At 30.2% G+C, this 9,703-nt stretch overlaps 1 protein-coding gene across 1 annotated transcript; it reads right to left on the bottom strand.

Annotated features, from left to right (window-relative positions):
* Positions 1 to 3,766: 3,766 nt before the first annotated feature.
* On the bottom strand, positions 3,767 to 5,696 carry LOC112016122 (probable xyloglucan endotransglucosylase/hydrolase protein 6). Its single transcript, XM_024048632.2, has 4 exons — positions 5,443 to 5,696; positions 5,204 to 5,304; positions 4,922 to 5,118; positions 3,767 to 4,435 (listed from the first exon to the last, which is right to left on the bottom strand). The coding sequence occupies exons 1-4, from the start codon at positions 5,627 to 5,629 to the stop codon at positions 4,045 to 4,047; spliced, it is 876 nt and encodes a 291-aa protein (XP_023904400.1). The 5' UTR covers positions 5,630 to 5,696; the 3' UTR covers positions 3,767 to 4,044.
* Positions 5,697 to 9,703: the final 4,007 nt, after the last annotated feature.

Here is a 9,703-nt window from a genome sequence, read left to right as displayed (position 1 = left end):
TACCTCTTATTTATTTAGTTTCATTATCAAGTCTAACCCAAAACATTTTCAGTTTAGCTTTAGGATTTTGTGTGAGTTTTTTCAGCTTAAAGGAAAATAAAATAAAAAAACGTTGAAGCCTTTCAAGCTTTAGGTTTTTTTTTTTTTTTTTTTTTTTTTTTTTTTTTTTTTAAAAAAAATTTTCCTATAATTGTTTTTAACTTTTTTTAATATTTACATTTCTCTAACCTTTCTCTCTTCCTTACCATTTCATCTTCTCACTACTCCTTCAATCTTTCTCCCTCCCTTACCTTTTCATCTCCCCACTACTCTCTACATTAATATCATTTTTCCTTTTTCCCTTCATCTTCCTTTATTTTTGCCTCTTCTTATTCACACCCTCTTACTATAAATTTGTCACTATCTCTTCTATTCTATGCATAGTTTTTCCTCACAAAAAAAGGTACTCTCTCTCTCTCTCTCTCTCTCTAAATTTTTTGGTGGATTTTATTTTTATTTTTATTGCATCTCTACTTTAGGTTGATAATTTTTTATATTCTTTAAAACTCTATTTTGGGTTAATGCAATTTAGTTTTGTTTTTTAAATTGTTGTTGTTGTTTATTTTATTTTTTATTCTCTTTGATTGTTAAATGTTATCCTATTGCGATCTAAAGAATTAAATATAGCGTATAAAAATATAATATTATTCTATTACATAGCATGATTTGGATAATTTGATATTTATTTTGTTACATATCATGATTTTTTATAGTACTCAATTAGGATGTTAAACTATGAGACTTTACTAATTTTTGTTTATTTCCTTTGTGGTGGACAAAGTACTTTTAATAGTTGTATTAGAAGTACTCTATAATGTCATTTATTTAAAGAAAAGCAAAGGTTAGCCAAACGAAAATAATTGGATATGTGACAAATTGCAAAAGTTAAAATTTGTATATATACAATAATTGTTTATTTGATAATATGTTTTGGGTGGCCGAAATTATAATTTCTACAAAAAAAATAACCTTAATAGATTATCAAAAACAAAATCTTATCCTAATATTGGTTCAATTAATCATTGTTAAGTTTTATTAATTTTTTTTAGTTTACATTTTTTTGGTGTTTTAGATTGTTCCTATGTTACATATATGATTGTTCCTATAATAAATAAAAAATATAATTACGAAATGCATTACTCATTATTAGATTAGTTTAAATTGTAAATAATAATAATAATAATAAAACCACCATAAAAATAATTATCACGCGCAATGCGCGGGTCCGCGACTAGTATATTTAAAAGTTGAAGCATAGCATTTATTGTTGCTGCGCTCTTTTTGAGCCACATTAGCGGCCACATCATCTACCTATTTCTTATTTCTCTCCACTACTTCCAACCATAACTTCCATTTTACCTTTTCAATTTTCCACTACTCTCAACCTTAATGTCACTTTTCATCTATCTCTTCCTCTTCTTTTTATTTTGACTCTTCTTATCTCATTCTATTACTATAGATATGACATTCTCTCTCTCTCTCTCTCTCTCTCTCTCTCTCTCTCATATTTTTTTTGTGTGAATTTTTTATTTTTTGTATCTCTACTTTAGATTGATGTATTTATGTGTTCTATAGAATTTTACTTTGGGTTGCAATTTGGTTTTGTATTTTTAAGTTATTATTATTATTATTTTTCTATAATTGTTAAATGTTAGTCTATTGCATACAAATATAATTTACAAAAGTTAGACCATTTTGTAGTTGTACTTTGGTTATGTAATGTATTATAAACCCGGTTTAAAAAACTATTATTATTTTCGTGTGTATTCTTATAGGTATTACTGTTTACCTAAAAAGAAAAGAAAAAAAGAATATGGATGTTTATCCCCACATTGGTTGTGAGTGTCTAGTGTCCATTATTTATAACTCCAATTTACAACTACAAAAGGGTCTTCTTTTGTAGTTGTACTTTGGTTATGTAATATATTATAAACCTGATTTAAAATACTATTATTATTTCTGTGTAAGTTCTAATAAGTATTACTGTTTACTCAAAAAAGAAAAGAAAAGAATATAATGTTATTCTATTATATATCATGGCTTGAATAATTTGGTGTTTTGACTTATGACTATATATATATATATATATTAATGCTTCTTTTTCTCATTTTATTTTCTATTTCTCTTCCAAAAAATGTGATTTCTCTCTCTTTAGGTTGATGAATCATTGTATTTTTTATATAATATTATTGGTTAATACAATTTGGTAGTGTGTTTGATTTTTTAAGTTTTTTGCCACAAGTCTTCTCTCTACCTCTTTTAGCTTTTGTTTGATTTTATTTTTTTTGACATAATACTTAATTATTTTGGAAGTGAGATTTTGAATTTATATCAAAATACAATGTTGACTATGTATTTGAATGTGTCTATCAGCTATTAAAATTAAACTGCCCAAGATGAATACGTATAGACAATATTTTTATTTTTCATTGATTTATTATTTAGTTATAACATCAAAATTAAAGTAAATGAATATGTAAAGTTAAAACTGCCTAAGATGAACTTGTAAAGCCAATATATTTATATTATTTAATATTGTCAAAAAATTAAAAGTAAAAAATAAATAATAAAAAGAATACTGATGTGGCCAATGATGTAATGAATGAGAATGCTCAACAGGAGAGTACGTAGCAACAAAAATGTGATAGAAGATTTGGTTAAAGACAATTAAATCTTGATAAATAAAAGTGTATGTAGTTAAAAAAAAAAAAAAATTTAGATCATATTCTCTTTATGTTGTTATACAAATTATTTTATTTCAGTTCGATGGGTGAAGTGTTTAATTTTAGACATAAAGTATATTTTTTTCCTACATATTATTTTAAGTATTAAATTTATAATATAGGAATGTTTAAGAAATATGCAGTTCCAATCTCTCTATATTAGTAAACAAAATTCGATCAATAGTTTGAAGCTACTCCTACTATAAGAAAAATTATAAATATAATTAATAATCTCTTTTTAAGATAATAAAATTTTTGAATAATATATGTGAAACTCAAACATTTTAGTTGTATAGGAAAAATAAATCCAAATATAATAAAATGATGATATATTTTTTGAGATAGATAAATGAAAAATAATTTTAGAAATTGTTTGAGTTGTTGAGAGAACAAATTATTTTCCTTAAAATTTAGAGAACAAATTATATATTATATCATAACTAAAATAAAATTGTCTATTCTCACATATCATGTGAGTTTGTGACTAGTTAAAACAATTAATAGGTAATGAATTCAAGTTCTTAATTTCTTCCACACACACACCCAATGTTTTCTGCACGTATTTATGGTACTACTATTACCTTCTTTTTCTCTTCTTTTCTTGTCTTTCACGAAGATTTTTTGCTTATAATATTTGAAAATCAGTGCATAACATACAAAAACATCCTCTTCACAATTATGCGAAGCTTTATTGGCTCGTACAAATACTAGGCCTACCAAATACGGGGCACATATTGTAGCCCACAACTAGGAAGCCTTTTTTTCAACTTAGACTTTATCAACATACACACACACACACACACACGATAATTCATAATTCATATGTTGATAATTCAATATACACACACACAATCAACTTAGACTTAATCCACACACACACCTTATGTTTTCTGCACGTATATATGGTACTACCATTACCTTCTTTTTCTCTTCTTTTCTTGTCTTTTACGAAGATTTTTTGCTTATAATGTTTGAAAAGCAGTGCATAACATACAAAAACATCCTTTTCACAATTATGCAGAAGCTTTATTGGCTCGTACAAATACAATGCCTACCAAATACGGGGCACATATTGTAGCCCACAAGTAGGAAACCTTTTTTTCAACTTAGACTTAATCAACATATACACAAACACATGATAATTCATGTTTATTCCTTGAATCTCCAATATGCATGGCTAGCGGCCCTTTTTCACATATACAAGGGCATGTACGTACGTAAGCGGTAGGAGTATATGCTATATGTACCACTTGGTAGATGAACGATTTGATTGGTTTGAAAATTAGAAACCCGCAATACACTCTGGTGGGGTCACTGGGAACCTCGATTTATCAGTACAGTAGTCATAGATCATGTGGTTCATACGAACCCACTTATACTTTCTAGCTTCAAGTGGACTGAGTAATTGGTAAGTTGTTCCTTCCCACCAATTGCTGGGGTTTGAGGCACAGTTAGAAGGTCCTGGCACAGGGCACCCTTCAATATCAAAGTCCTTGTAATAAGCATAGAAAGGTGCTTTGCTCCAATCAATCTTTTCAAGTCCACCTCTTGTAGCCCAGTTATCAGCTTCCCACAATGTTGAATAGACCCCCATAGGTTGCAACTTTGGGAATGGGATTCCTTTAGCTTCGTTATTCTTGTAGACCCTAACTGGCACATCATCGACATAGAAACTGCAGTACCAAATAACAATAACATTCATAACACAATTATTGACACACAAAGTAATTAAAAGACTTGACTGCTTGTAAATATGTGTCGGTCATGCTTATTATGACACTGTTATTTATTTATTTATTTTTTTGGGATTAGGCTAATGATAGTCCTTAGCACATTTATTAATAATTCATTTTAGAACAATTTTGACATTATTTTTTTGAGAAATAAAAAAAAATATTAAAATATTAATTATTTTTTTTTTTATAAAAACTTTCTTTAAATAGATTATTATTAGTTAATAAAAAAAAATATTAAAATATTAATTATTTTTTTTTTTATAAAAACTTTCTTTAAATAGATTATTATTAGTTTTTTACTTTTTATTATTCAATTGTTATATTGAGAATGTCGATTTGAGTTTCAGAATGTCGGTTTGCATTCTGGACATTTTCATTGGAAACCTAACAAAAAAATGTCAATGCATGACACTGTTAACTTACACAATATGACGGTGGTTCCAGAGTATTGTGTAAGTGTGGAAGTCAGCTGAAGGATCAAACCAAAGGTTGATTCTTTGTTCCCTATTACCCTTTCCACGAGCATAGATATTGGTCTGGACCGTGTACGGTTGTCCGGTCCGATTCCCCAAGAACTCAAAGTCCAGCTCGTCACGAATGGTATCCGTGTTGGAATTCATCTACAACACAATTCAGTGCAAACAAATGAATATCAAGAACTTTGCTTACAGAGAGGAAAATTTTCAAATTGCAATGTAAACATACATAAAAGGCAGTGACAGTTCCGGCAGAGTCTCCAGGAATCAGCTTAATCTTCATGCTGACACGCCCGAACAAGTACTGTCTCTTGGAAGCAAACCCACATCCTGAAATGCAACAATTTTCTGATCATATATATAGTGCTGCTACTAAACACAAAGTTTGTCATATCTGTATGTCTATCTTAAAATATCCAATTAAGCTATTTTTCAATACTATATATGTGACCCCACGCAAAGTGTTACCAGAATTTCGGTCTAGAATGAGTTGGATGGCCCTCCCTCTATCGATCTGCTTGATATGGGAATCAGACCACGTGATTTTAAAGTCTTCAAGAAAAGTGGCTGGTCTCCCTGTTACCGAGAGAGCGAATACAAGCACAAAAAGTGAGAGACAGGCAAATGCATTTCTTAAGGAGGAATACATGGCCATGATGATTGTGTTAAAAAAAGATGGAGATAAAAGAGAGACTTATTATGAATGTGATTTGGAGGAGAACTTTGGGGGGTTGTATATATAGTAGTGATAGCAAGTGATTGAGTGCTGCATTCAAATGGAAAGTGCCATTACAGCTTGGCTTTCCATACAGCTAAACGCAAGCAGTCATTAGGCCCTACCAAAAAATTGTTTTTTAGTTCCATTTGGGCCTCTTCTTTATCGTCGGCCTCATGATTTTCTTGATCATTCATCTCATAGCGTGATACAATGAAATAGTGATGTCCATCTAACTATTATTAATATATGTGGATGTAAAAATTGCCTAACTCATCCTATACTAATTGATAAATTTCCGTGATATTCTAACAAGAAAAGTAAGTTGGGTGTGATTGTGATTTGATTCAAAAGTGTGATATAATACAGCCATATATTTAACTAGCACCTAACTCCAAGGTCTATCCCATCTTTGTTTCATATGAATTCTTAGTCAAATAGCATGCCCTGGAGTTAAAACCAATCTAATCAATTCGTGCTATATCTGTGGACAGCCAGGAGAAATTGATTGATATTGAATGGCCATAGGCAAGTATTCAGACTACTGTTAGTGTATGACCACAAAAGTGGGCCTTGTTCTAGGTTGAGGATGGACTAGTGAGCCATCATTTCAAGCTGTTATAATGGATTTTTAAGATAAAGTTGATCATGACGGTAGTATCTTACTGATCAGATTTGATATCAAAGTTACCGCATATGTGAACTTTATTAGTAAGCTTTGTTTAAAGACTCAAATTGTTGTGTCATTGATCATATAGTTAAGTAACACATCCATATGGTTTTATTGGGTTTAAATGCAGAAGTCTTTTTTTTTTTTAGAGATAATTATAACATGCTGCTAACCTCGCAGGTCGAATCCTTTCCCCTCTAAACTCCTAAACACTTTGTACATGGGGAGATGCCAATTCAACTCTAATACAGTTTAAATGCAAAAGTCGAGTCTCCTTTTTACAATTTACAAAAATATGTCTAAAGTTTTCTCTACATCAAACTTGAGTTGTCAGTGGTCCAAAAAAATAACGAAAACCTTGAGATGTCATATGTGAGAGTCGTGAATTAAGATCCTCTTTGGTAGCATTATAAATGTTGTACAAATAACATATGGGAGAGTCATCATTTCAACTTTCAATACAAAAATCTAGTGAATAGAATGTTATTATGGTAATGTTAAGGTAGGAGAGCTACTCGTCATCCCTTCTATTATTATTATTATTTATTTATAAAAAAAAAAAGTTGATAAAAAATATTTTAAGATAAAATATAAATATGATGATATCAACATTTAGTGAGATTTGAGAAAATATTTTCTGTGTAAAGATTAATAACCACATGTTATGGTTTCATAGTTAACAAAAAATTGGTTAATGGGGAGAGACAAGGATTTAGGGTCCTTTTGGTTGGGGTGAAATGATAGAAGGAGAGAGAAAATGGAAAAGGAGGGTGTTTCGGTGAAAAGGGGGGGGGGGGGGAGGGGGGGTTCAAACGAGGGTCATATTTTTGTCCACGTAGTTGCATTCTTTTGTATTATGTTGATAGATAATAAAATTATGTAAATTTTTAGTACCTAATTAATATGTAAGAGCTAGGAATACGTAATATTTTTCGCAACTATTGAATTGCCAAGTTATTATAGATTTTCATCTGAGCTTGCAACACTTACAGAATTTTATTATCTATTATTTACAACTAGCAACCCTAAAAAGTAGCACTACTAGAACTTATATTGAAATGCTGCTTATTGGTATGAAGCAGAATTTGATTAAGCTGTCAAGCATAAAAAAGATTTCGCTGACATTTATAAAAAGGAAAGAGAAGCAATGAATTTGAATTGTTATAATAATGATTAAATTTAAGTTTTCTTAATAGTTTGAAACAAGTGTTTGTTTATCATGATATATATTAGAGTAAGTTGTCCTAATTTTGAACAATTTCTTCGCTTTACCTCTAGCTTAAACTTTTGATATAAGCGGTACTTCATCATGAATATTGTTTAAAGATTTTGAATATGAAATGATCTAATCAATATTATCAATAATTGATGGGAGAAAGAATCAAAAAATGGTATAATCATATCAAAATTATATCCGTTAGGGACAAGAGAGCAGCTAATTGTTTTTTATTCACATCTACGTCGTTTTTCTTTTTGGTTGAATATTCACATCTACGTCTAGTTTTGTATGTTTGCATGTGATCTTTGTCACTACAGGTTTCGAAAAAGAACACGAAAAGGAAACCTGTGAACCATATTCGTCGTTAGAAGCCTGTTAGATAAGTTCTAATTTTGTTGGTTAGTCTAATCAAGCCACCCCAATTACCGGCAAAGAATGAAGTATTTGAAAGATCAGTCACTTCGACAGTCATACGTCCATCTGTGCATTATTAATTAGTAGGTCAATTAAAGAAAACAAAAGAGGCCTTAGAGTAATACTAGATAGATACATAATATTTTTTACAATTATTAAAATGGGTTATTAATATGATTAAAGCAACATCATTTTTATTTATATCTGATATTACTTTTATCATATACAAATCATACTAACTTATAAGTAATTGAGAGAAAAATTGTCAAAATTGTTGTTTACTTATTGGAGGCTTTATCTTGAAATCCACTTGACTGACCAACTTTGACACAGAAAATGTGCTGACTTTGGTAAGAAAATTTGAGCATATAATTGATAGATTTCATTTTTTTTTTATTATAAATTTTATTATGTATGTGGAGGATAAAATTGTGCATGCATGTCATCTTCAAATATGTGTGGTTGCAATTAAAGATCTTTTCCTTTGGGGGGCCGGGGTTTTTCACAGGTTGAATTGATAACTGTTATAAAGTTCTCAAGTTTTGTTTATAAATCTCCTAATTGAATCATATGAAATATTTTATATATCAACAAGTAAAGTCTTTTATTATTGAATAAAGGATTAGAGTCTGAATCATGATGATATAAAAAAATTAAATAGTGTATTAGTTTGATGATAAAGCACAATAATTATGGAGTGGATGCTATCTTCAAATCTGATCACATCTAAAATAAAATTAAATAACTTTAAAAAATTAAATATTTAAATTCAATGTTATTGTAAGGGCATGGTTTTGGTTCTTGAGCCCAAAGGGTAGAAGGATTCAGGCCCAAAGAGCCCAACACAATAAATTTGTAGAGAGTGGGCTTAAAAGCTAGGTCTCAATGGATCAGGCAATGCGCATAATGAATAAAAGATATTAAGAAAGCAAAGAAAGACAAGTTTAAAGCAAGGAAATCCTTCCTTGGCGAAGTCCGAGAAGAATGATTCTTAAATTTAGTTCTTTTGGACTTGGATACAATTTCAGTTCTTGTTGCTACAGTGTGTTCTCTACATATTTTCCAATCCCTTCTCCCTGGAGGGTCTCTTACATTATATAGCTCCATTTAGATGATCTTGGCCCTCCATTTGTTGATCGTCCAGCCACTATTTGAGTACTTGTCCCATCAGACATCTTCCTAAATCCCTTGTGAGTTGAGACAGCCAAGGTAGCACTGTCCAGCTATTGACAATATAAGACTTTATCAATTGAACTAACTATAACCCACAACGTTACATATTATCTAAATTACTTATACAATACATTAGGTTTTATAATTAAATTCAAACACATAGATACAGTTAAATTCAAACAAATAACTAAATTTAATTTAATTGATTTTGAGAGAGAAAGTGACCAGACCCAACCATTTTATGGTACGAGTGAGCAAGCAAGATTTCAGGTCTTGATATTGGGTTGAGTTGCGGGTAAGGCCTAAACCCAACCCAACTCAGTTCGTGCTCTATCCTACCTTAGACACTAGACAACCTTCATATGTTTGGCACGGCTAGAAATACGCTAGGAGGACTAAGTGTGGATTTGGATCCATGTTTGAGTTTTGCTTTTGCATTTTGCTTTTCTTTTTCCTTTTATTCTTTTTTTTTTTTTTTCTTTCTACAAGCGTTTCAAGGGACAAGTGCAACAGTGGAGTACTATTTGGCTTTGTTTTT

Source organism: Quercus suber, unplaced genomic scaffold (genome assembly GCF_002906115.3).
Source record: "Quercus suber isolate HL8 unplaced genomic scaffold, Cork oak 2.0 scaffold_224, whole genome shotgun sequence".
NCBI classification, from domain to species: domain Eukaryota; kingdom Viridiplantae; phylum Streptophyta; class Magnoliopsida; order Fagales; family Fagaceae; genus Quercus; species Quercus suber.
Note: the sequence above shows the minus strand (reverse complement) of the source record. Positions and strands in the feature narration are given on the sequence as shown.

Coding starts and splice junctions, on each gene's coding strand:
- LOC112016122 (XM_024048632.2), bottom strand. CDS start 5,629: ATGGCCATGTATTCCTCCTTAAGAAATGCATTTGCCTGTCTCTCACTT. Junction 5,305..5,442: donor CATTCTAGACCGAAATTCTG/GTAACACTTTGC, acceptor GTTGCATTTCAG/GATGTGGGTTTGCTTCCAAG. Junction 5,119..5,203: donor GAACTGTCACTGCCTTTTAT/GTATGTTTACAT, acceptor ATTGTGTTGTAG/ATGAATTCCAACACGGATAC.